General features: G+C 49.0%; 1 protein-coding gene across 3 annotated transcripts in view; it reads left to right on the top strand.

The window, feature by feature from the left end:
* Positions 1-26,899, top strand: part of Ptprn2 (protein tyrosine phosphatase receptor type N2) — a 769,678-nt gene that overhangs the window by 340,776 nt on the left and 402,003 nt on the right. For all 3 annotated transcript variants that reach the window (XM_046427071.2, XM_058574871.1, XM_058575062.1), the window contains one exon: positions 18,761-18,840. In XM_046427071.2, coding sequence (XP_046283027.1) covers positions 18,761-18,840 — 80 coding nt within the window. The remainder of the gene's footprint in view (positions 1-18,760; positions 18,841-26,899) is intronic.

The raw sequence follows: 26,899 nt of genomic DNA, 5'->3' as shown, positions 1-26,899 counted from the left end.
GACACCCCAATTGGAGTAGGGGCAGAGCAGAGCCGCCACCCACGCCCGCAAGGTAGGCAGACCTGCGACCGACCAGCGGTACAGGCCCAGCGGCCTGCTGGCGCGGCAGACACGTCACCCCATTTGGAGTAGGGGCAGAGCAGAGCCTTCGCTCGCGCCCGGAACAGGCCCAGCGGCCCGCCAGCACGGTAGTCACGTCACCCCAATTGGAGTAGGGGCAGAGCAGAGCCGCCACCCGCGCCCGCAAGGTAGGCAGACCTGCAACCAACCGGCAGAACAGGCCCAGAGGTCCGCGGGCGTGGGAGACATCACACCAATTGAAGGAGGGGCAGAGCAGAGCTGCCGCCCACGCCTGCAAAGTAGGCAGACCTACGACCGACCAGCAGAACAGGCCCAGCGAGCCGTCAGCATGGTAGACAGATCACCCCAATTGGAGGAGGAGCACAGCCGCCACCCGCCCCTGCAAGGGAGACTTTTCAACTATACAAGAGCAATATAAATATATAGGGGGAAAATTTCAAAAACACAACAGTTTCACCAAGCAGAAAGAAACGCAAGCGGTATGAAAAGACAAGGAAAGAAAGGACCACAAGCAATGCAGGTCAACTCAACTTTAGAAGAGGTAATAGCTACAGCAGATGGAATGTCAGATAAAGAATTCAGGATATACATGCTTCAGATGATCTGGAGTCTCAAGGAAGACATTAGACAGCAAAATCAGACAATGAAAGATCACTTCGACAATGAATTACATAAACAAATCCAGAAAGCAAAAGATCAACTATACAGGGAGATAGAGGTTATAAAAAACAAACAAACAGAAATCCTAGAAATGCAGGAAGCAATAAACCAACTTAAAAACTCAATTGAGAATACTACCAACAGAGTAGAACACTTAGAAGATAGAACATCAGACAATGAAGACAAAGTATTTCAACTTGAAAAGAACATAGACAGCTCAGCAAGACTGTTAAGAAACCATGAGCAGAACATCCAAGAAATATGGGATAACATAAAGAGACCAGACTTAAGAGTCATTGGGATACAGAAAGGTATAGAGGTCCAAACCAAAGGAATGAGCAATCTATTCAATGAAATAATACGAGAAAACTTCCCAGACTTGAAGAATGAGACAGAATCCCAAATCCTAGAAGCCTACAGGACGCCGAATGTGCAAAATCATAAGAGACCCACACCTAGACACATTATAATGAAGATGCCCAACATACAGAATAAGGAGAGAATTTTAAAAGCTACAAGAGAAAGGAAGCAGATTACATTTAGGGGTAAACCAATCAGGATAACAGCTGATCTTTCAACACAGACTCTGAAAGCTAGAAGATCCTGGAATAACATATTTCAAACACTGAAAGAAAATGGGTTCCAACCAAGACTTGTGTATCCAGTGAAATTAAGCTTCAGGATAGAAGATGAAATTAAAACATTCCACGATAAACAAAAGTTAAAAGAATTTGCAGCTAGAAAACCATCTCTTCAAAACATCCTCGGTAAAACATTACAGGAAGAGGAAATGGAAAATAACAATGAAAACCAACAGTGGGAGGTAGGACAGTAAAGGGGGGAAAAATAATCAAAGAGGAAAACAAACCATGTTTAGTAACATAAATAAACAAATATGGCTGGAAGAACAACCCATATCTCAATAATAACCCTAAATGTTAATGGCTTAAACTTACCAATTAAGAGACACAGGCTAGTAGAATGTATCACAAAACAAGGCCCAACAATATGCTGCCTACAGGAGACGCGTTTGATAGGAAAAGACATACATAGACTGAAGGTGAAAGGTTGGGAAAAATCATATCACTCATATGGGCTTCAGAAACAAGCAGGAATGTCCATACTCGTATCAAATAAAATAGATTTCAAGCCAAAGTTAATCAAAAGGGATAAAGAGGGACACTACATACTGCTCAAGGGAACCATACACCAACAAGACATAACAATCATAAATATATATGCCCCAAACAATGGTGCAGCTATGTTCATCAAACAAACTCGTCTCAAGTTCAAGAGTCTAATAGACCACCATACAATAATCATGGGAGACTTCAACACACCTCTCTCACCACTGGACAGATCTTCCAAACAAAAGTTGAATAAGGAATCTATAGAACACAATAACACAATTAATAACCTAGACTTAATTGACATATATAGAATATATCACCCAACATCAAGCAGTTACACTTTTTTCTCAGCAGCACATGGATCCTTCTCAAAAATAGATCATATATTATGTCACAGGGTAACTCTTAGACAATATAAAGGAGTAGAGATAATACCATGCATCTTATCTGATCATAATGGAATGAAACTGAAAATCAACGACAAAAGAAGGAAGGAAAAATCATGCATCACTTGGAGAATGAACAATAGGTTAGTGAATGATCAATGGGTTATAGAAGACATCAAGGAGGAAATTAAAAAATTCTTAGAGATAAATGAAAACACAGACACAACATATCGGAATCTATGGGACACATTGAAAGCAGTTCTAAGAGGAAAATTCATTGCTTGGAGTTCATTCCTTAAAAAAACAAAAAACCAACAAATAAATGATCTCATACTTCATCTCAAAATCCTAGAAAAAGAAGAGCAAAACAACAGCAAAAGAAGTAGAAGGCAAGAAATGATTAAAATCAGAGCTGAAATTAATGAAATCGAAACAAAAGAAACAATTGAAAAAATTGACAAAACTAAAAGTTGGTTCTTTGAAAAAATACATAAAATCAAGAGACCCTTAGCCGTGCTAACGAAGAGAAGAAGAGAGAGAACTCAAATTACTAGCATACAGGATGAAAAAGGCAATATCACAACAGACACTTCAGAAATACAGAAGATAATCAGAAATTATTTTGAATCCTTATACTCCAATAAAATAGAAGATAGTGAAGGCATCGATAAATTTCTTAAGTCATATGATCTGCCCAGATTGAGTCAGGAGGATATAGACCTAAACAGACCAATATCAATTGAGGAAATAGAAGAAACCATCAAAAGACTACCAACTAAGAAAAGCCCAGGACAGGATGGGTATACAGCAGAGTTTTACAAAACCTTTAAAGAGGAACTAATACCAATACTTTTCAAGCTATTTCAGGAAATAGAAAAAGAGGGAGAACTTCCAAATTCATTCTACGAGGCCAACATCACCCTGATTCCTAAACCAGACAAAGACACTTCAAAGAAAGAAAACTACAGACCAATATCTCTAATGAACCTAGATGCAAAAATCCTCAATAAAATTCTGGCGAATCGGATACAAAAACATATCAAAAAAATTGTGCACCATGATCAAGTAGGATTCATCCCTGGGATGCAAGGCTGGTTCAATATATGGAAATCAATAAATGTTATTCACCACATCAATAGACTTAAAAATAAGAACCATATGATCATCTCGATAGATGCGGAAAAAGCATTCAACAAAGTACAGCATCCCTTTATGTTCAAAACTCTAGAGAAACTAGGGATAACAGGAACATACCTCAATATTGTAAAAGCAATCTATGCTAAGCCTCAGGCTAGCATCATTCTGAATGGAGAAAAACTGAAGGCATTCCCTCTAAAATCTGGAACAATACAGGGATGCCCTCTCTCACCACTTCTGTTCAACATAGTTCTCGAAACACTGGCCAGAGCAATTAGACGAAAGAAATTAAAGGCATAAAAATAGGAAAAGAAGAACTTAAATTATCACTATTTGCAGAAGACATGATTCTATACCTAGCAGACCCAAAAGGGTCTACAAAGAAACTATTAGAGCTAATAAATGAATTCAGCAAAGTGGCAGGATATAAAATCAACAGGCATAAATCAAAGGCATTCCTGTATATCAGTGACAAATCCTCTGAAATGGAAATGAGGACAACCACTCCATTCACAATATCCTCAAAAAAATAAAATACTTGGGAATCAACCTAACAAAAGAGGTGAAAGACTTATACAATGAAAACTACAGAACCCTAAAGAGAGAAATAGAAGAAGATCTTAGAAGATGGAAAAATATACCCTGTTCATGGATAGGCAGAACTAACATCATCAAAATGGCGATATTACCAAAAGTTCTCTATAGGTTTAATGCAATGCCAATCAAAATCCCAACGGCATTTCTTGTAGAAATAGAGAAAGCAATCATGAAATTCATATGGAAAAATAAAAGACCCCGAATAGCAAAAACAACTCTAAGCAGGAAGTGTGAATCAGGCGGTATAGCGATACCAGACTTCAAACTATACTACAGAGCAATAGTAACAAAAACAGCATGGTACTGGTACCAAAACAGGCGGGTGGACCAATGGTACAGAATAGAGGACACAGAAACCAATCCACAAAACTACAACTTTCTTATATTTGATAAAGGGGCTAAAAGCATGCAATGGAGGAAGGATAGCATCTTCAACAAATGGTGCTAGGAAAACTGGAAATCCATATGCAACAAAATGAAACTGAATCCCTTTCTCTCGCCATGCACAAAAGTTAACTCAAAATGGATCAAGGAGCTTGATGTCAAATCAGAGACACGGCGTCTGATAGAAGAAAAAGTTGGCTACGATCTACATACTGTGGGGTCGGGCTCCAAATTCCTCAATAGGACACCCATAGCACAAGAGTTAATAACTAGAATCAACAAATGGGACTTACTCAAACTAAAAAGTTTTTTCTCAGCAAAAGAAACAATAAGAGAGGTAAATAGGGAGCCTACACCCTGGGAACAAATCTTTACTCCTCACACTTCAGATAGAGCCCTAATATCCAGAGTATACAAAGAACTCAAAAAATTAGACAATAAGATAACAAATAACCCCAATCAACAAATGGGCCAAGGACCTGAACAGACACTTCTCAGAGGAGGACATACAATCAATCAACAAGTACATGAAAAAATGCTCACCATCTCTAGCAGTCAGAGAAATGCAAATCAAAACCACCCTAAGATACCATCTCACTCCAGTTAGATTGGCAGCCATTATGAAGTCAAACAACAACAAGTGCTGGCGAGGATGTGGGGAAAAGGGTACACTTGTACATTGCTGGTGGGACTGCAGATTGGTGCAGCCAATTTGGAAAGCAGTATGGAGATTTCTTGGAAAGCTGGGAATGGAACCACCATTTGACCCAGCTATTCCCCTTCTCGGTCTATTCCCTAAAGACCTAAAAAGAGCATGCTTCAGGGACACTGCTACATCGATGTTCATAGCAGCACAATTCACAATAGCAAGACTGTGGAACCAACCTAGATGCCCTTCAATAGACGAATGGATAAAAAAAAAATGTGGCATTTATACACAATGGAGTATTACTCTGCATTAAAAAATGACAAAATCATAGAATTTACAGGGAAATGGATGGCATTAGAGCAGATTATGCTAAGTGAAGCTAGCCAATCCCTAAAAAACAAATGCCAAATGTCTTCTTTGATATAAGGAGAGTAACTAAGAACAGAGTAGGGACGAAGAGCATGAGAAGAAGATTAACATTAAACAGGGATGAGAGGTGGGAGGGAAAGGGAGAGAGAAGGGAAATTGCATGGAAATGGAAGGAGACCCTCAGGGTTATACAAAATTACATACAAGAGGAAGTGAGGGGAAAGGGAAAAATAATACAAGGGGGAGAAATGAATGACAGTAGAGGGGGTAGAGAGAGAAGAGGGGAGGGGAGGGGAGGAGGGATAGTAGAGGATAGGAAAGGCAGCAGAACACAACAGACACTAGTATGGCAACATGTAAATCAGTGGATGTGTAACTGATGTGATTCTGCAATCTGTATACGGGGTAAAAATGGGAGTTCATAATCCACTTGAATCAAAGTGTGAAATATGATATATCAAGAACTATGTAATGTTTTGAACAACCAACAATAAAAATTAAAAAAAAAATAATAATAATAATAATTTACATGAACTGAAAGGCATTTGGATATATCCCTTATATTTATAAGTACTCATTTATCTATAAGCCAATTCTTTTTATTTATTTATTTTTAAAATTTTTATTCTAATGTATTCTATATGACAGCAGAATGCATTGCAATTCATATCACACATAGAGAGCACAATTTTTCATATCTCTGGTTGTATACAAAGCATATTCACACCATTTGTGTCTTCATACATGGACTTAGGATAGTGATGTCCATCTCATTCCACCGTCTTTCCTACCCCCATAACCCCTTCCTTCCCCTCCCACCCCTTTGCCCTATCTAGAGTTCATCAAATACAGCAAATATTCCCATGATTTTTTGCATCTATTGAGATGATCATATGGTTCTTATCTTTAAGTCTATTTATGTGGTGAATCACATTTATTGATTTCTGTATGTTGAATCAAACTTGTATCCCTGGGATGAACCCCATTTGATTGGGGTGCACTCTTTTTGATATGTGTTTTTATTTTGATTTGCCAGAATTTTACTGGGAATATTTGCATCTATGGTCATTAGAGATATTAGTCTGGAGTTTTCTTTCTTTGATGTGTCTTTGCCTGGTTTTGGAATCAGGGTGGTGTTGGCCTCACAGAATGAGTTTGGAAGTGCTCCCTCTTCTTCTGTTTCATGAAAGAATTTGAAGAGTATTTGTATTAGTTCTGTATTAAAGGTCTTGTAGAACTCAGCTGTGTGTCCATCTGGTCCTGGGCTTTTCTTGGTTGGTAGGCTTCTGATGTGTCTTCTGTTTAATCACTTGAAATGGATCTGTTTAAATTTTGTATATCATCCATATTCAATTTGAGCAAATCACATGACTCTAGAAATTTGTCAATGCCTTTGATATTTTCTATTGTATTACAAGTCTTCAAAATAATTTCTAATTATCTCCTGTATTTCTGTAGTGTCTGTTGTGATATTTCCTTTTTCATCATGTGTGTTAGTGATTTGAGTTTTCTCTCCCATTCTCCTCATTAGCATGGCTAAGGGTTTGTCAATTTTATTTATTTTCTCAAAGAACCAACTTTTTGTTTTGCCAATTTTTTCAGTTGTTTCTTTTGTTTCAATTTCATTGACTTGAGCTCTGATTTTAATTATTTCCTGTCTTCTACTGCTTTTGGTGTTGATTTGTTGTTATTTTTCTAGGGCTTTGAGATGTAACATTAAGTCATTTATTTGTTGACTTTTTCTTCTTTCAAGGACTGAACTCCATGCAGTGAACTTTCCTCTTAGTACTGCCTTCATAGTTCCCAGAGATTTTGATATGTTGTATCAATGTTCTCATTTACCTCTAGGAAGATTTTTTTAATCTCCTCCTTGATGTCTTTTGCAACCCATTGTTCATTCAGGAGCATATTATTTAGTCTCCAGGTGTTGGAGTAGCTTTTATTTTTTATTTTATCATTGATTTCTAATTTCATTCCATTATGATCTGATAGAATGAAGCATAGTAACTCTAGGTTTTTGTCTTTGCTAAGAGTTGCTTTGTGGCATAACGTATGGTCTATTTTAGAGAAGGATCCATGTGCTGCTAAGAAGAACATGTATTTGCTCATTGATGGATTAAATATTCTTTATATGTCAGTTAAGTCTAAGTTATTGATTGTATTATTGAGTCCTATAGTTTCTTTGTTCAGCTTTTGTTTGGACGGTCTATGCAGTGGTAAAAGAGGTGTGTTAAAGTCACCCAGAATTACTGTGTGTGGCCCATTTGACTCTTGAACTTGTTTGATGAATGTTAATGCTCCATTGTTTGGGGCATATAAATTTATAATTGTTATGTCTTGTTGATGAATGGTTCCCTTAAGCAGTATGAAATATCCTCTTTATCTCTTTTAATCAACTTTGGCTTGAAGTCTACTTTATTTGATATGAGGATGGAAACCCCTGTTGGCTTCTGCAGTCCATGTGAGTGGTATGAGTTTTCCCAACCCTTCACCTTGAGTCTCTTGGAGGCAGCATATTGTTGAGTCTTTTTTAATCCAATCTGCCAGTCTCTGTATTTTGATTGGTGAGTTTAGGCCATAAGCATTCAGGTTATTATTGAGACATGATTTGTATTCCCAGCTATTTTATTTATTTTTGGTATTTAACTTGACTTGGTTTCTCCATTGATTAGTTTTTCCTTTAGTGTAATACCTCCCTTTGCTGATTTTCATTGTTGTTTTTAATTCCTCTTCGTGCAATATTTAGCTGAGGATGTTCTGCAGTACAGGCTTTTGAGTTGTAAATTCTTTCAACTTTTGTTTATCATGGAAGGTTTTTATTTCATCGTCAAATCTAAAGCTTAATTTTCTTAGATATAAGAAAATATATACATTGGTTGGCTTCCACTTTCTTTTAGACTTTGATATATGCTATTCTAGGATCTTCTAGTTACAGGGTCTGGGTTTAATAATCTGCACATGTTCTAATTGGTTCCCCCCCATATGAAATCTGGTTCCTTTTCCTTGTGGCTTTTAATATTCTCTCCTTATTCTGTATGTGAGGCATTTTCTTTATAATGTGCCTCGGCGTGGATCTGTTGTGATTTGGTGCATTTGGTGTCCTGTGAGCCTCTTGAATTTGGCTTTCCAATTCATTCTTCATGTTTGGAAAAGTTTCTGATATTATTTCACTGAATAGGTTGCTTATTCCTTTGGTGTGGACCTCTATGTCTTCCTCTAGCCCAGTGACTCTTAAATCTGGTCTTTTTAGGCTGTCCCATATTTCTCGAATGTTCTGCTCATGGTTCTTACCATTTTCACTGTGTGGTCTAAGTTCTTTTCAAGATTGTGTATTTTGTCGTCATTGTCTGAGGTCCTGTCTTCCAAGAGGTCTAATCTGTTGGTGTTGCTTTCATTAAACTCTTAATTCAGTTTCTTTCTTTCATTTCAAGGATTTCCGTGGGTTTTTTTTAAGAACCTCTATCTCCCTGTTAAAGTAATCTTTTCCTTCCTGTATTTGTTTATGTAGCTATTCGTCAAAATGATCTTTTCCTGCCTGTATCTGCTCTCTTATATCGTCCTTTAATTCGCAGAACATTTAATTGTGTACCTCCTGAACTCCTTCTCTGTAATTTCTCCTGCTGTGCTGGCCGTGGATTCTAATAATGTGGTGTCTTGGTTTGTTTGGGCCACTTTCTCCCCTGGTCTTTTCATGTTGCTTGTGTGTCTCCCCCTCTAGTGCTGTGGATCTGAGGTGTTACTGTTTTTACACTATAGGCTTACAGTGCCCCTGCAGGGATCCAGTACCTGTCCTTTAAGGTGAAAGACAATGTTAACAGACCCCAGTATAAACAGGATACACCCTAAAATCAAATGTTTGCTTTTAAGACCTTTACAGTTTGGTCACAATGTATAGAAATTATGAGTACAGTTATCATCTACAATACACTCAGTAGGTTTGTAAAAGGGCCTACAGTTTCTGATGGTGGACTAAGAACTGGGGGTGAGGAGTAGGATGATATGTTGAGGAGGCAGGAGGTGAGGATATAGAGTTGTTATGTCTTAGGAAGTCTGAAAGAGAAGTCTAAAGGGGAAGATTAGCAGCAGGAGAAGCGAGAGGAAGTAATTTTGGGTAGACAAATAAGTGGGAAGACAGTAGAGTACATAAAACAAACACACATATACTAAGAAAAATTTAAAAATGTTAAAGTAGTAGAAACTGGTGGGAAAAAGAATACACAACACAACTGTGATATGCTATTCAGACGTCGCAGTCCTCAAAATCCTAATTCATGCAGAGTACTTGGTTTCACATATGTTGGGGAGGTGAGGGCAGGAGAGTAGGGAGGGAGAGGGGAAAATCTTGAAGGAAGAAGCAGGGCCTGTTTTGTTGGAGATCAGAATCTTTCCTGCGTCCCTTCCCATCCAGTAGGTGGGGTCGTCTGTCGTTAGCTGGTGTCTGTGCCCTCAGGATGGTGAAGGTAACCAGGGTGTCACTCGGCCAGGTGAGCGGCTGCTGGGGAGACAGGGGAGTTAGAAACTAGGTACCTGGCCAGCTGGAATTCCAAACTGGGAGTTGCCCCCACTGAAGATGGTGATGAAGGTGACCCAAGATGGTGGCGCCTGCTTTCAATGATGGAGTGTCGGGTCGGGTGGGGGAACCGGGTGATGGCATTAGTGAGTTCAGAGACGAGCTCTGTGTCATGTAGTGTGTGGCTGTCAGCTGACTTCAGAACCTGTGTGAAGTTCTCAGGCGCAGGTAGGACATTGCGCCTGAGGACCATCTCTGCTGGTGTAGAGTCCCAAGATGGCGGCAACTGGATGATTCCCGTGTTGGTAGATGGAAGTCCACATGGGAGTGATGGCTGGAGTTCCTGCGCGTGGGAAGCTGCCGGTGTCCTGCGTGGGAACAGTGTCCATGATTTCTGCTCGGGTTGATGGCCGAAAGTTGTGCCTGAGTGCTGATGGTCCCCCCGTGGTCCTGCGTGGCGAGTAGTTGGGAGACGTACTCTGACACTGAGGCTGGAATCCCGGACGGGCCCAGCGACTGTGATTCCTGTGTGGGAGCAGGAATATCCTCATAGAGAAGCAGTGTTCTCACTACTTGAGTCCCAGGTCATGGAGTGACATAGAATGCTGCTTCCCTCTGGCCTGACATCTTGGATCTCCTATCTGTAAGCCAAATCCATTAGTATGTACAAAATATACACAAGAGTAGATATAGATATGAGATACAATACACAGATATGCACAGGTATACGGGAACCAGACGGGAACCAGATATTTGGTAGCTCTTTACCAGATATTAAATCTCTATAGGCAATAGGCAAACGAATTCTCAAGTTTAAACCTTTAAAAATGAAAACAGAGCCTTTCATAGAGTCTTTGGGTCCTTGTTTCCCTCAGGGCATCAGGTTTCCTCCTGTAGAGCAAAGCAGTAGGGCGTGTCTCTGAGCAGGAGTCCCCACAACCCCTTAGGCATTACCAGGATCGTTAGAAATACCAGGTGCCTCAAGGAACCAAACTCATGCTTGGGAGTAGCTCAGCAGGGCAAACCGACTTCTGCAAAAGTGTGCGCACAAAGCGTGGCAACCAGGCACACTTGGGCAAGCAGTCTGCTTCTTTAATCCCCAGCACAGCACTGTCCTCTGCTCTGATAGGAGAAGTCAGGGAAACATTCTACTCAATTGGTTAATTTTAAATTGGGGAGGGCAAGGGGAAGGACTGTAGTTAACATGGCTACAGTTAGGTAGCCATTTCAATATTCTGAAAATGCGCCACTGGACTTTCTATTTCTCATTTTCATGCTTTTTGCTGGTGATTTTCCTGTTCAAAATGGCCCTAGGCAAAGTGCCCAGGCAACTTCTGCATTTCAAGTGCCACGAGGCTGTGGCAAGCCTTTTGGAGAAAACGTATGTCAGATGTGTTTTCTCACCTCACTGAGTTCCAGCGCTTGGCCCGGTTCAGCAGGAACAGCTCAGGGGCTGTGGTCCCGCTGTCTGAGTAGAAACCTGCATAAAACAAGGCTGCACGTCGCCCAGATGACGGGAAAGTCCCACGGCTGTGCCGGTGGGAACGTGGCCGTGTCCCCAGATCAGCGGCTCTGTCAGTACTCGCTGCCCCCACAGAGCCTGGCCACCAGGGTAGTGAGAAGGGACTGCAGTGTCTTCAGTGATCGTTAGCTGAACCCGAATGGAAATCTGGAAGTGCAGCAATGAGACCCACAGCTGTCCTAAGTCGGCCTAGACAGTTGCTCACAGGCAAGGGGCCTGCTCTCCATGTCTGCTCAGTGATCTCTTCCTCCTGGGGACTCTGCTTCTTTGCATTACGGGCCTTCTTCAGCTTTGGAGAATTGGAGTCTCTTGTGCTCTGTCAGTAACAACTTTCTCCAACTCGTCTCCCCTGTGAGCTCTGGTATTAGGTGCCGAACCTGCTTCTCAGAGGCTTCACGAGGCTCAGACGTCTCTGTCATGCTATTTCCTGAGGAGTCCAGCTTATGGAGATGCACTTTATCCCACTTCCCCCAGTTTGATGAAGAACTAGAAAGCTAAGTGACATGGTGAAGACAAGTAGACTGCCTAGCGCTGGGCAGGGTGGTTGCCGGTGCTCAGACTTCACTCTTGTCACTGCCCCCATTCCCCCCATCCCGCAGCAGATGCTCAGTTGAGGCCATAGTGGATGCCAGGGCACATGCGCCCTGGGAGGAGAGGCCTGACAATCATGCAGCTTGGTGGGAGCAGCTCTGCAGGCTCTAGGGTGCCCATGCACCGTGGCACCTTTAGGCTGGGTGTCCGTTCAGACTGGGCCTTTTTCTGGGTGCCAGGATCAGGCAGCAGTGTGTGCAGATGGTGAGGGAAGGGCTGTGCCACAGAACAGATGTGTTTTGCACGTGAAGTGGCTCATGGGATTAAGGTCCAAGGTCCCCAAGGTCTGCTGGCTGTGCCCATCAGCATTCCTTTTCAGGTCTGTGCCAAGGCACAGCCTGGACCTGCCTATGGGGTGTAAGGAGAAGAGCAGTGACATTTTTTGCTGATGACTGAGCTCCAGTGGGGAGAGGAGAGCCTGGTCCCAAGAAGGCCCTGGGCTGGATGCTCTTCCAGGAGGATGCATGGGCATGCGGGTGCACATCCTGTGGTAGCAGGACTGGCCCTGAGAGCAAGCAAAGCTCTGGGGCTTTCTTATGAGTCCCACCGCCCCTCAGAAGCCATGACAGTACATGGGAAGGCAGGCTGTCATGAGCCCCTGGAGATGGCACAGAAGGAAGCCGAGCTCAGCACAAACCACACTTTGCACCAGCACCTGAGACCAGAAGCGCTGCTGACAGCCAGAGGTGGGGCGACTCTCCACTGACCAGCCCAGGGCCAGCAGGGCAGCAGCCTTTCTTGGGACACTGTCTCGGGTTGCTTTCCTCAACTCCAATGCAGAGGGGCCCTGGAGAAGACGATCTTTGCCCTTGAAGTGGGATGAGACTAAGAGTGGCACAAGGGAGATGAGCAGAGTGTCACGTGCAGTGGATTCTCCCTCCACCTGCTCCGCTCACCAGCTGTATCTGGACCAAGAAGTTGTGAGTGTCTCCAAACCGCAGCCCCTCCTGACACTCCTGGGAGCCAAGGCAGCACAGGGAGGAGCCTAGAGCACGCTTCTCAGTGGCAGGGTTGCCCCCCAGGGGACACTTGGCGCCTGGGAGACAACACCCTTGATCCCGAGAGGTCCGTAGCCCTCTGGCAAGCTGTAGTCTGTGAGCACACGGGCAGGGCCTGCCCAGTGCTGAGGCTGCACAGACGGGACCTGCCCGGGGAAGTCTGTGGCATTTCCCAAGGAGTCAGGGTGGGTGTTGGAGTGAGGACCCACAAAGAAAGCCAGCTGGGCCTCCCAGTTCTGAGCTGAGTGGCCTGACGTCTTTAGATGTCAAGGTGTGCCAGGATCCAGGGATCCCTCCACCTCCACCCAGCTCCCTCACCAGGCTGTGCAGAGGTCAGAGCAGGAGTGGGGGAAGTCAGTTACTCCCTTGCCAAGATCGAACTGCCCACAGCAGTCCCTGCCTCTGCTGTCTCCCTTCTCCCCCAGCATGGGACTCGAGTGGTCTGTGTCCGGCAGCAGCTCGGCAGTGAGGAGGAAGGGCGGCCCAGGAGGCCCTGTGCAGGCAGAGCCCTCACAGCCCCTGCCCACAGGAGGGGTGGGTGGCAGTGGGGCTGGCAGGGTCCAGGTAGCTTCGCCTTCTGGGCCCTGCAGAGCCTCATGCGCTGTCCTCTGTCACCTGAGCATTTCCGACCTCTTTTCTGTTCAGAAGTCCCTCGGCCCACGTGAGACCCACCCTCCCAGCTTACTGCCCAGTGCACTGGTGGAGCCACTGCCTGCGAGGTGATCTCCGCCCCAGCCCTGGGATGATGGTGGGTGTCAGGGCCCGAGGAAGGCCCAGTCCTATCCCTCTCCTCCCTCAGCAAGTCACAGGGAGGTGTCAGGATTCCCATGGGGTCCCAGCACACATGCCCCGCCAGCAGGGCCCCACGGGGCAGCTTGTGTGAAGCAGCAGGGGCTCCTGGGTGCAGAGGGTGTGGGTTTACCAGGTCTTGAGACCGCAGATGCTGGCGAAGGGATGAGGAGGTTCTTAAGAGCCCATTCCAGAGCCAGGTGCTGATGACGCTGGGCATGATGCCCCCACCTGTGAAGCTCCTCTAGTCCTAGGTCAGGAGCAGGTGCTTTGCAAACGTCCCCCGTAATGACTGCTGGGGGCACACTGCTGCAGCCACCAGCAATAGCCAGAGCGATGCTCAGGGCTCTGGGCAGGTGGGCCCACAGCAGTCCCTGCCTCCGCTGTCTCCCTTCTCCCCCAGCATGGGACTCGAGTGGCTTCTCCTCACTATCAGGAAACACCTCTCAGCCACCTGTCCCTAATAGGCCTAGTGTCAGTGCCCAAAAGCACATGCAGCCCACCGCTGTGCTGTTGGCCATGGCCGCCTTCTAGGAGCCTCACTGAACGTTTCAGAGGCTCGCGCTGAGGTGAGGTCAGTGCCGGCTGCCTCTCTCTGGTGCCCTAGGGAGATGAGAAACGCTATTGCCTGGTCCTCAGTACACCCAGGGTGTAGAGCCCAGCAGGCCTGGATGTTGGGGTGGCCAGCCTGGTGATGCAGTGTCTTTGAGCTGTTTCTCTTCTGGAGAGTGAGGAGGTATGCCCTGGGCAGCAGCTGGAGACCGTGGCTCTTGTCCCTAGAAAGTTGGGCTGTTTTTCTACCTCCTGAGAAGCCCTGTAGCATGTGAAGGGTGTTCTGCGAGGAATCAAGTACAGCCCACCAGTGTCTCATGTGACGGGAGAGTGGCCTGCAGTTTGGGCCGATTTTTCACTAGCAAGATGGATAACTTGAGTTGCCTGGCCACAGGCCCCTTGAGGCTAGGGGCAGGTGCAGCCTAGGGCTGGGGTTTCTCAGGCTTGGAGGTCGTTCATGCACTGAGCTGATGGCACTTGTCTAATTAGTGGTTTGGGGAAGCCAGGAGAGGCCTCGTGAGCTCCAAGCTGCCCAAGATCACCTGTTGGAGTTCCAGACTCTGCTGACTCCTCATAGGCTGGTGTGAGTGGCAGGGTGCGCCTTGGGTCCAACGCCCTCCCTGTGGGGAGTTGCCACAAACTTGCCTCTGCTGACCCGCTGCGGCCTGCATGTTTTCCGTGGCAGCCTGCTGTTTACTCCTGCAGCCCGCTGGAGGTGACCATCTCTAGGGTGGGTTTGCCCAGGGGCCATTGGAGAGCTCATCATCGGACCTTGGAGGTCTGGCTGACCCTTCCTAACCAGGCCAGAAGCCCTGCTGTAAGGTGACCCTGGAGCACTTCAGGCTGCACTGTGGAGGTGCCAGATGCCCCTTAATAGAAACAGTGTTGCGGTCACTTGTCTGGTTGAAGGTATTGTAAATGGGCATGTTTGGGATTTTCTTGTGGGGGCCCACTCCTCAGGGCCAGGCCTGATGCTGCACGCCCTCCAGCATTGTGGTGGCTGGTTCTCACTGGCCCCCAGAGCAGACCTGGGCTGGCCTCCCCACAGCCTCTGGGCTTCTCCTCCCTTGGGGCAGGTGCTCCTGGGGCAGCTTTCCATGGACTGGGGTGGCTGGGAAGGCAGGGACATGCCCGAAGGAGTACTGCAAGAAACGGCCAGCAGGGCCGCTTGGCTGGCTGGGCAGGCACGCATGCAGAGCCACAGCCGGGCCCTCCTGATTGTGCTCTGTGGACTCCCTACAGTGGTCCTTGGCTGGCTGGCATGGGCTGTAATGGAGAGAGCCTCCCCACAGCCACCGACCTGGAGCCGGTCTGCGCTCCCAGAGGAGGCCATCTGCAGTGTGTTGCAGATGCCTGTGAAGAGAGAAGAGAAGAGCTCGTGGCTGAGGCAGCGCTAAGGGAGTAGCAGGACCTCAGCAGTAGCACTGACACCCGCGAAGGGCAGTTCCTCTGCCTGCAAGGACTGCGCTTGCAGATGGGTAAAGGAGACGTCTCCCACCACCCTCCTGTCTTCCTTCCTTGACAGGCAGTAAATCTAGCAGCACGGAGGGGCAAGGCATTCAGGGCATCCATCCTGGTCAGCCTGTGAGCCTTGGCTCCTGGGACGGAGTGAAGCAAATGCCCCGCCTGACATTTCAGATGGGAGACACTCTCCCCTCAGGGTCAGCCTGTGCTTTCCTGTGGTCATCGGCAGGTCAGGGCCCCTGGCCACCTGTTTAGGGCTCTGCAAACTACTTGTCCTGACCCATCCCAACTATTTGCAAACAACCCTGAGATCAGAAGCACCTAAGTTTATTAAAAATGAAGACAAATAGACCTAGAAGTAGGTCCAGGGATCATGAAAAGAAACGAGGGAGAATAAACATGCTTCTGAGCTCTGAGGGTTCTGGGGCTCCTAGTGACTTTGCTGGCTTTGGCCCAGTCCTTGCCATCGAGGTCAAGTGAGATTCCCTTCTTGCACTCTTGAAGATGTTTCCACATGTATCTTTACTGCGTTTGGAATCCACACTGCCGGGCTGTGGACCCACAGAGTTCTGCAGTACCTGGGTCCTGCCATCTTGCTGGGAGGCGTGTATGTGGATTCCTTGGTTCCAGAAGGCCTGAAGGGGCAATGCGCACTGTTATAGGGGCCCAGGGCCTGGTGCTGGGGTGGGCAGGATGTGTCGGAGCCTAGTGACAGGACAGCTGACTGAGGGCTGGATATGGGCAGCGCTGAATTGGTGGGACCTCAGTGCCCTCCAGCCTTGTCCTGTGCTGCTGTGCTGCATTCTGGTAAGCAGGGTGGCACTCAGCACAGTGTTCCCACGTGAGTGACTGCACACAGGACTCTCATTAGGAAAACCAGGGCCAGCCCCGTGCGTTATTTACTGCTGAGAACACGGAGGCAGGGCTGGCAAGCTTACCAGAACCTCTAAAAACAAACATGCCAGAGAAGAACTCCGCAGGCATCACCAACACCACGCAGCAGCAGTGGGGTAGGGAGGATCGTGCCATGAGGTGCTGTAGCCCAGGCATCTTGCTGGGCATCATGGATTAATCCAGATGGGTTCCATGACTTCTTGGCTAGTTCTGGTGGGCATTGTCTACCTACCTGGGCTCGGCATGTCAGAGACATGAATGAACAGGAAGGTGCTGATCAGTCCAAATACAGAGCACTCCTGAAACGGGTTGAGTCCACACATGATGTCCATGTGAAGAGGTCAGCGTTGTCCTCGCCTCCTCATGGTCCCACCCTGACCTAGGGCTTTCTTCCTCAGGTGGACAGTGAGCTCCATGTGAAGAGGTCAGCGTTGTCCTCGCCTCCTCATGGTCCCACCCTGACCTAGGGCTTTCCTCCTCAGGTGGACAGTGAGCTCCATCAGGAGGAGGCAGCCTTGCCCTCACCTCCTCATGGTCCCACCCTGACCTAGGGCTTTCCTCCTCAGGTGGACAGTGAGCTCCATGGGGAGGAGGCAGCCTTGCCCTCACCTCCTCATGGTCCTACCCTGACCTAGGGCTTTCCTCCTCTGGTGGACAGTGAGCTCCATGGGGAGAGGTCAGCCTTGTCCTCACTTCCCATGGCCCTGATCAAGGGGCTTTCCCTGAGTCTTCTTTTCCTTCTGAAATCAGGCGTCTCCATAAAGGGAGTCTTAAACGCTTTCAGATGACTTTGTCATCCTTTGGAGCACATAGGTCTGAGAAATGTCACTCCTGTCCTCAGGAGGCTCGTTAGTTGTGCCTAGAACCCTTTTGGAGGGTGTGTGGGAGGTTCTCATGGTGAGCAGCACTTTCTCCTGATAAGAGAAGTCACTCTGCTTAAGTGTCTTGAGTCAGTCGGTGACCAATGTGTCATGAGCTACCTGTGTGGCCCTGGTAGGGACCACTGCACTGCTCTAGACAAGCCGGTTACCCACCAGGGAAGTAGAGAACACTACAAAGTGACTCTCTCATGTCCGGCTTAAGTTCTACATTTCTGGCACTCACTTTACTTGCTGGAAGGTTTTGGGAGAAGGGAGAATCCCCTCCTTCAGGGCACTCCCTGAGGGAGGGAGGGAGGTTAGAACTGAGCCATGTGGGAAGGGACAGAGGGCAGCTCTCCAAGCTAGGCGGAGGTCACTGGCTGGTCACTTGCTGTGTTCCCTCACACCTAGCAATGGAGCCACCGCAGGAGGCTCCCCTGGGGCGTCGGGAGCTCAGTTGAGACAAGGAGACAGGCCTGGTGAGCGTCAGCGTCTGTGTAGCTTCCAGGGAGGCTCCCGGATCCTGCAGGCAGGAAAGTTGGACCCTGGGGTTACTCAGCTCTGCCTTTCGGGGGTTGGGGCTTGGGGTAGAATGGCAGCAGTGGGGACCAAGAGAGGCGACACCTGAAGATGTCTCCAGGGGTCTTGCAGCACCTGGAGCCCTGGATATTTCTGGCATAAGCGCCCAGAAGGGTGGAAGCAGACCTGCTCCTCAGGGAAGGCACTCGTTCAGGGCAGATCTGACTGAGCTCAGTAAGACATCCTGTGGAGTCCAGCAGTGACGTCAGGGTGGTCATCACCTGCCTCACCCAGTGAGAGCTTCTGCCTGCCGAGGGCTTGCACCCTGAGCAAGCTGGCTAGGAGCACGGGTCTGCAGTCCCCTGGAGGAGAACAGGGCTTAGGGTAAGGTGTCTGCAGGCTTCAGAGGAGGAGTGGGTGGGGTTCCCTAGTGAGTGGGCCTTTGGGTGGACGCCTGTTTTGTGCTAAGAGCACATTCCAGGCAGCATGTGCTTCATTCAGGAGATGACGGGGAATGGAAACAGTCTCAGCATCAAGGGAGAACTCGGTGGCAGAAGGCATTAGAAGCACACGGCTGGAGGCGGTTCTCGGCTCGTCGGGGCTTCTGGGTGGCTGCCAATGGGCACTGTGGATCAGTAATGCCTGCTTTCTTAAATGTTTTCTTCCAGCGTCCTGGGACCAGCGGTGACTTTCAAAGTGAGCACCAATGTCCAAAATGTGACAACTGCAGATGTCGTGAAGGCCACAGGTAAGACTATTCGCACGCTCGGGTGTGTGCACGCACCCACTACGATTGAGGTGGAGAGGGCAGGCAGTGCAGAGCAGCAGTGCACGGGCTTGTGCCATGGAGTCTGAGGCTAACAGGGTCAGGGTGGATCCAGGGCTAGTGCCACCTGAGCCTCATTGCTCAGGCTTCATGATGGGTGCACTCGGCTTCTGGCAGGAGAGAGAGACCTCGGTGTGACATTTGAGAGATCTGGAAACGCGAGGGTCGGTGTGCGCCGCGGCCCAGTGTGAACAGAGACAGGACTCGGCATGGGCTTTCTGTGCTGTGCCAGCTGCAAACTGGCTCTGGGTCTCCCCATCGCTTGCGAGCACAGGCCGGGCTGGGCTCTGGGGGTTTGAGAGAACACAGGTGACAACTGGGCAGGCTCTTGTTAGGACCTCACGTTTCTGGGCATTTCTGAGACCTCTTTCCCGTGGGTGGCCTTGGCCGTGGGACTGGTGTTTGTTGTTGGGGGAGAATGGGGCACTTCTCTGCCAGCATCTGGAGGGATGGTGCGGGTAGGGTTCATGGACTTTGTGCTGTCCCGAGTCCTGCCCTCAGCCGGGCCGGTTCTCATAGAGGATGCCCGGGGTCTCTCTGGAGGGGAGGGTGCGGGAGTAGGGCCTCTGGAGGTGGAACGTGCAACCCTCTAGAGGCCAGGCTGCTGCCCTGTCCCAGGCAGAGCAGAGCCTGTGTGCCCCAGGTGTCCCTCAGTGCCTGGGCTGCTTTATGAGACTGCTCAATGTGAAATGCAGTGAGAGTGGTGCCCGCTCAGAGCCTGGGCCTTCAGCTCTCCAACCCAGACCTGGCTGCGGGCTGTCCTGTCCAGCTGTGGCTGGCAAGGCGTGTGGAGCTGCTCTGCCCTGCCCAAGGGAGGAAACTGCTGGTTGGTCCTTCTGTTCTGTGGCTGTTGGTTGGCTCACAGGATGTCGTTGTGCCTTTAGTAACTCTCCATGCTGACAGGGATGATTTGGGAGGCCCCAGTGAATTTTGATCAGAAGGGTTCTGTGCTACGTTGCCCTGGACTGCAAACATCTGGCAGGCTTGAGGTCTGCGGAGAGCTGGCTCCCGCCTGTTGCACACCTATCTGTGTTGTGCGGCATCTGGAGCTGGGCCCTCCTGGCAGGGCAAAGCCCCTCACTACAGCTGAGGAGTTTCGCCTGGTGCCGGTGGAAGGGGGTCAGGAGGTGTCTTTCTAGACACTCTGCCCCCTGGAAGTGAAGAGACTTCAGCTCTAATAGCTTGGACCCCAGGGGCTCCAGGACCTCCTCCCCTTGAGAGCATCTAGATCACACGTGTGATGCCTAAGCATAAGTGGGTCTTGGCACACGGAGGACCAGCCCTTCCTCAGGACTCTGACCCTCAGCTGCAGTCCATCCCATTCCAAGAAGCAGTCCGTCTGAACTTGGATCTGCAGGACGGGGGACGTCATGGCTGACAGGCTGGAATGCAGTGCCTCTTCACTCCTCAAAGCTGTGACAATATGTGTGCAGACAGTGGCCCTTTATTCTCTCCTTGCTCTCTCAGGGCAACGAAGTTGATTATTTGAAGTCCGGTTTCTTGGTCATTCCAAAAGCATCTTCAGTCGACAGCCTCCAAGTGCTTACATTTGCTAACTCGCTCCAGGACATTTACCCTGACTTGTAACTGTGACAACCGTAATGTGTCTTACTTCTTGAATCCATGCAAAATGTTAACAGACTTGCAGAATTTTTAAAATAAGCTCTTTTCCTATTTTGAATACTGAGAATGCGCTTGAAGCTCTATGAGGAAAGCACTCTAAAAAATAAGCCTGAGGCCTTGAGGACGTTGTAGTCTTGAGGTTCAGATGCCTGTGGGGTGGGGGGGGCACCTGGCGTCTGCTCAGGGAATGTGGGTGCCAGCTCACTAAGTGGCAGTCCCACGTAGAAGGCGACGGGGAGGAATCTGGGCTCCAGGGGAGTCCCCTGGGATTTCCTAGGGGAGGTGGAGTCCCACCGTGCATTGCAGGCTGCCTGCCGTCTGCTGGGGTGGGCCCACTCTGGACAGATGGCATCGTCTGTGGTCAAACTTGGCGCAGCCTTCTGCTGTGGTACAGGGAGACTATGGGCTGCCTGAAGAACCAGGGACCGCGCTTGGTCCCCGAGGGGCTTAACGGCAGGATGGCCTGGATGTCTTTTGTTATTAATGAAGAGAGACTATAGCCCTAGTGGTAGAATTTAAAGGGCATTTGTTTAGCTAACTGTACACAAACTGATGTAGAACTTAATGAACAGGCACATGAGTACAGACACCATGTGTCATCTATGCTTGGTAAGTGCAGTGGCCTTCGCCATTCCTCCTGGTCCCAGGTGAATCTTCTCCAGGAATTCTGCCTAATAAACAAACTTGGGTATGAACATAAGGAATTAAGGATGTTAAAATAAGCAGGGCTTGCTTGAGGGAGCGCTCCTGCGCTGCAGAATGCACGTGGAAGGCTAGTGGTCACTTGTGCTCCTGTGGCCAGTCATTCAGTCCCACCGGCCAGACGAAAGTGCCTTTTCTTACTCAACTTACTGGAAGTTTATTCTCAAATAGCTTACTTCTCATCAATGACTGCATGATTTCTTTAAAGAAAATGTAGTCAACCATCTTTTAGAACAAGTGTTTGCTTTGGTGGCCCCACGGCGACCTGGTGGTCCCCCCGTGCATCCCTCCCGTCCTGGAGGCCCATGGTGGCCCTAGGTCCCCCCGTGCATCCCTCCCGTCCTGGAGGCCCATGGTGGCCCTAGGTCCCCCCGTGCATCCCTCCTGTCCTGGAGGCCCATGGTGGCCCTAGGTCCCCCCGTGCATCCCTCCTGTCCTACAGGACCCAGGGTTACCTGTGGGTTCCTGTGACTTGCTGCCAACAGCCGCCTTCCAGCCCTGCTCTGTCTCCTCTCGAGCAATGTCCGGCCTCTGTGGGTGTTGCCCTTCTGCTCTGCAGAGGCTGTGTTTGGCACTTGGCCTCTCTGTGGCGATTCTGACTCATTTTCTGAGCAGCCCGTGCCCAGGGTCTGTCCTTCCCTCTGTTCTCATTGCGGTCCAACTGCTCATCTGTGAAGCTCTGTGACCTGTGTTGGCAGACACCCTGTCGTGTCAGGTAGCAGACATCTTATTCAGGGAACTCACGGCTCTTCACAAAGCTCTCCTTCCCCAGGGGCAACCTCCATCTCCTACTTCTTCCTGCCGAGCACCTCCATGAAGCTGGGTGGTGGCTCAGCAGTCTCCCAGTGTGCCCTTGCTCTTCCTGTTTGTGGTGTGTGCTGTGTCACCTATGGAGAGAGGAGCCTGCTCTCGAACCCTGTGTGAGGGCTGACCTGCGGACCTGGTCGGGACCCGTCAAGCCTCTGTTCCATGGAGAGCTCTCTGCTGACCTCTGGGCTTGCTGTAGAAGCCCGTATGGTGCTCTTGGAAATGCGTGGACGCCCTCTGTACAGCAGGCCCTTCTGCACTGCACACTGTGCCCAGCTGTTGCCCCCAGTGAGCCTTGTGCTTCCCAACTCCTACCCCCTCAGGACTTCCCTGGACAAAGCAGTGAGCCAGCCCTAAGGCCACACAAACCTGGCCTTGCCTCAAGAAACCCCATCCTGGAGGGGCAGGACCAGCCACTAGGGCTCAGGCAGAGTTGGACAGGGTGGGCAGTGTCAGGGTTTTTAGTCCTCGTTCCCTCTCGACCTGCAGGAGAGATAGGGAGAACGTGCCCCGGCCAGGATGAGCCAAGAAAGGAGAGGGCCGACTGACCGCCCGCACCCACCCTCCCTCTCTGGAGGACACTCAGACGCGTCAGGGAGACCAGTCAAGGCTGGAGCTCCTTCAGTGAGGAAGCACCCACAGCTGACATAAGGCACAGGAGCCAATCAGGGTGAAGGTCAGCAGGGTGGGGAGAGCTCACGTGCACACCCGTCCTACAGGCAGTGAGGGAGACACAGCTGTCCTCGAGGGCGGAAGGCTTCCGAGCCTACCCTAGAGGTGGTCCGATTTTTCGTCACAACCCACGGTAACGCCTTCTGGCTGATCGCCAGGCGCCATCTTAGCCAAGTGCGGCCCCAAGACCAGGAGGTGAGCCTCGGTCTGCAGTTAGGTTTCCTTTTCTCCATCTCTGATGTGACGGGCCCTACATCTCCCCCGTTTTGTTTTATTGGCGGTGTCTGCCTTACTCGAGAGTGTGCCTGTCTTAGGTTGTCCCCCTCTGGGGATCTTACCCGTCACTGACTACCACTCTGGCTCTTCAGGCAGTTCACCTGCAGGGTCGGCAGACCAGTGGGAACCTCAAGGAAGGGAGGTGACTTAGGTCTATGAAGAAAACCCTCCTGCCTCTGACTTACACCTGCACATCCTGGTGGGGGCCACGGCCAACCTCACAGGGTTCCCAGTCAGTATCTTGTAAGACGGCATATCGCTGCCGGACCACCGTCAATTGAACGGCTTTGGCTCGATCCTTGAGCAACTGGAGGAGCCTGTTAATTACACAAGGTCCAAATGTAAATACAGAATTATAGTAACCGAGGGGCCTACCAAGGGGAGAAGGTAAGGGAGCCACCCGTTTAGCCCAGACATAGAAAGCTTGATTGCAGCTCATTCCAACGGTTTTCAAGGTCCTTGTAACCTTTTAATCTCATCTTGAACAATACCAGAGCACTTGGCATAGAAGCAGCACTCCTCCTGTGGGAACAGACACAGTCCTCCCTCTCTGGCGGTAAGCAGGTCCAGGCCACGACGGTTTGGGAGGACTACTGCAGCCAAGGAGTAGAGTTGAGGTTGCAGGTTCAAGATAGTGCTGCAACAGGGTGCATGTCACCTATCATCTGCTGAGAAAGCTTATTGTACATCTGTGAAGAAGTACCGAGGCCAGCAGGTCCAGGTCCCATCCCCATGGCCACCCCCAGGCCCAACAGCAAAGGAACAGCATGAATGGCTCTTGGGGCCTGGAAAGGGAATCACAGCAGGTATGGGCAGGGACTGGACATTAGGGAGGACCCCAATGTCAGGGAGCAGGAGGACCACCGTGCAGATCCCACTCCAATTACCCGTAGGACACCGTACGCCATATCCCCACAGAGGAAGGCAGTACCATTAGGAGGACAGAGCATACCACCTACTGATCCGTCAAAAAACCTATTGCCTCCACACCAGAGGGGATTCAACGTCCCCACATCTTGAGTGCCATCTCTAGTGGGACAGGTGACGTTAGGCATGGTCACCAAGGACAAAAGACTTCTGAGTGGGGTGGGAGTATAGGGCATCTACTAGGGAGAGGTGAGGTTATATTCCACCAAACGGGAATGGCAGTAGCCTTTAATGGTCCATTCTTTCCCGGGGAGGGCATATAAGGACCAACAAATTGGCTTACCACCGCTTACGGCATCAAAGCGTGCTCCCCAAAGCGCGTCTCCCCCAACAAACATGAATGCCATGAGGGAGACAATGAGGAATCCGGTCACAACCAGGCAACGCGTCCAGAATGGTCTTTTCATTACAAATGAGAAAATAAAGAATCATACCTCAAGAGGGGGTGCTCTTGGGTAATCATTTTTGTTCTGGTGAACAGTATTTTAGATCTCTAGCGGGTACCCAAATTGGACTTGGCTCCCCAATTGGGAATACACACCCAAATCCCCTCCCTGCACTAATGAGGGGATCAGAACTGCACCATGACCCAGTAAGGGGGTCCTTCCATTGGACCTCTACCTCAAATAGAGTGTTTTGATTAGACCAATGTCTCTGGAAAGCAGTCAGAGGCTGGTCTTTGGATAATTTAAGATATTCAATGTAAGCCTGGCTGTCCTTAGTTGGTCATGGGGATTGCTTCCCCCTTTTTGTATTATTAGCTGGTCCTTTAAGGTCTTATTATGCCTCTCAGTTATAGCTTGACCTTTGGGTTGTATGGTGTTCCAGTGGTGTGTGTAATATTCCGAGTTTGGAAGAATTCTTGTAATGATTTGCTCACAAAGCAGGACCCATTGTCTGTCTTAACCTGTAGGGGTAATCCCAAATGGCAAAACATTGTAGGAAATGGCTGTCAGCGTGTCGAGCTTTTTCGCCCGAATGAGCAGTTTCCCAACAAGCATGTGGATAGGCATCTACAGACATCGATATATATTTTAATTTTCCAAAAGGTGCACAGTGGGCCACATCAGTTTGCCAGACGACATTAGGGGATTGAAGAGGTGGGACCTGTGAAAACACCTACATGATGTACATGTCCTTATGGTCTTTTAAATCTTTTATGGGAATCGGGGAATCTCTGCTGTAACCCTCTCCAGTTTAAGAGACTCAGTTCATGAAGTCCTTGAGCCATCTGAAGGTTCTGTTGAGACTGAGCAGTAGCTATGGTAGTCCCATTGGTAGCCAATCGATCAGCCATTTGGTTCCCCCGTGTCAAGATTCCGGGTAACTCCTGGTGTCCCCTGAGACGCTGCAGAAAAATGGGCTCGACTTGAATCATTAGAGGAGTAATTGGGTTTTTGTCCAACTTAATATACACGCTGACCCTAGAGCTGGTAACTAGTTGACTACATAGAGGCTGTCAGGAAACAAGTTCATCGGTGCATGGAGATGCGTCAGGGCCAAGGCAACTGCATACAGTTTCTTAAATTGTGCAGATCCCGTAACTGGCTCAAAATAGTGGTGCTTTCCCCTTCTTTGGCAGGGGAAGAGGCGGAGTACACCACGGCGGCAGATCCTGCCTTTCCCCCATCAGTAAAGACATGTACCGCCTTAGTGAGGGGCCTGGTGGGAAAAAGTATGGGGGCATCCATCGTCACCTCGAGAATGATGTCACCCATCTCGAAGTTCCATAATGACAATCCACCTTTCCTATGAAAGCCTCCAAGGCATTGGATGCCCGACTATGGTTTCTTCTGACCCACTCAAAGTCCGACAACCGGTAGGGGACTACTGGCACATCAGGATCCTGCCCATATGTCTCAGGGAAATCAGGTCTGCCAACTGGTCAGGTTGGGAATGGACCCTAGGGGCCCCTCCCACAGACGCATGTATCCGAGCCGGGGAGGATCCAAAGACAGAGGGGGCATTGGGGCCTACAGCTAGCCAATTGTGCCGCATCTCAGGCCGACTGAATCTTTTGGAATATCAATTGATGCAATGGAGTCACTGTGATGACATCTGTGGGGACTCTAAGAGTCGAAAAGCAGAAGCAGGTCTTCTGTAGGCAGGTGAAGCCAAGGCCTTAACAGTTGAGTTCTCCCAACAGTTTCTGTCATTCCACCAAGGTACAGGACCACTGGAAAAGTCATTGAGGCTTAAGGGGACAGACAGAGTCCAACCCAAGTTCGGCCCCTAGAACTTTAAAAGGGGGTAAGGTCTGGACCTTGTCATTAGATACATGTGACCCTCCCTTCTGTAAGAGAGTCCGGAGTTCCTTATAGGTGGAGCCTAACGCTTCGCGTCCACCGCCCCAATAATGATGTCATCCATGTAAACATACAGAATGATGTCCGAGGGCCTCCGAAGGGGTGCAGGACTTGTGAAACATAATGCTGACAAAAGCTGGACTCTTGGCCATGCCCTGGGCTAACCCACCCACTCATGTCTCTGGTCTGGCCCCTGGAAGTTAACAGAGGGAACGGAGACGGCAAACTTCTCGCAGTCCTGGGGATCAAGGGAATAGAAAAGAAGCAATCCTTGATATCAGTCACAATGAGAGTCAGATCCCGAGGGATGGCGGGGATCCAGGGCAGCCCTCAAGGGGGTACCCACGGGAATCGTCTGCCCATTAATCTTCCTAAGGTCCTGTATCATTCTCCATTTCCCTGTGGCCTTTGGATGACAAACACAGGTCTATTCCAAGGGCTCAGGGAGGGCCTAATGTGCCCTGGGGCCAGTTGTTCTGATTTTATCTGTTTTAGCTTTTGTAGTCTATCTAGGAACAGTGGCCTCCAGGATTGGGGGTGAGGCCTCACCCGGGGTGCAGAAGTGTTCTGCCTCCATGTCTCTAAAAGTGGATCCCCCCGGTGATTGCTAAGGGGCCCTGATAGGGTCCTCTTCCTCTAGGGTACCGTCATCTGTCCCTTTGTGATCT

This window comes from Marmota monax, unplaced genomic scaffold (assembly GCF_021218885.2).
Source record: "Marmota monax isolate L192 unplaced genomic scaffold, Marmota_monax_Labrador192_F-V1.1 WCK01_AAM20220418_F8-fsc00275, whole genome shotgun sequence".
Classification (NCBI taxonomy): domain Eukaryota; kingdom Metazoa; phylum Chordata; class Mammalia; order Rodentia; family Sciuridae; genus Marmota; species Marmota monax.
The sequence above is the reverse complement of the archived record's forward strand: the minus strand, read 5'-3'. Positions and strand labels throughout refer to the sequence as shown.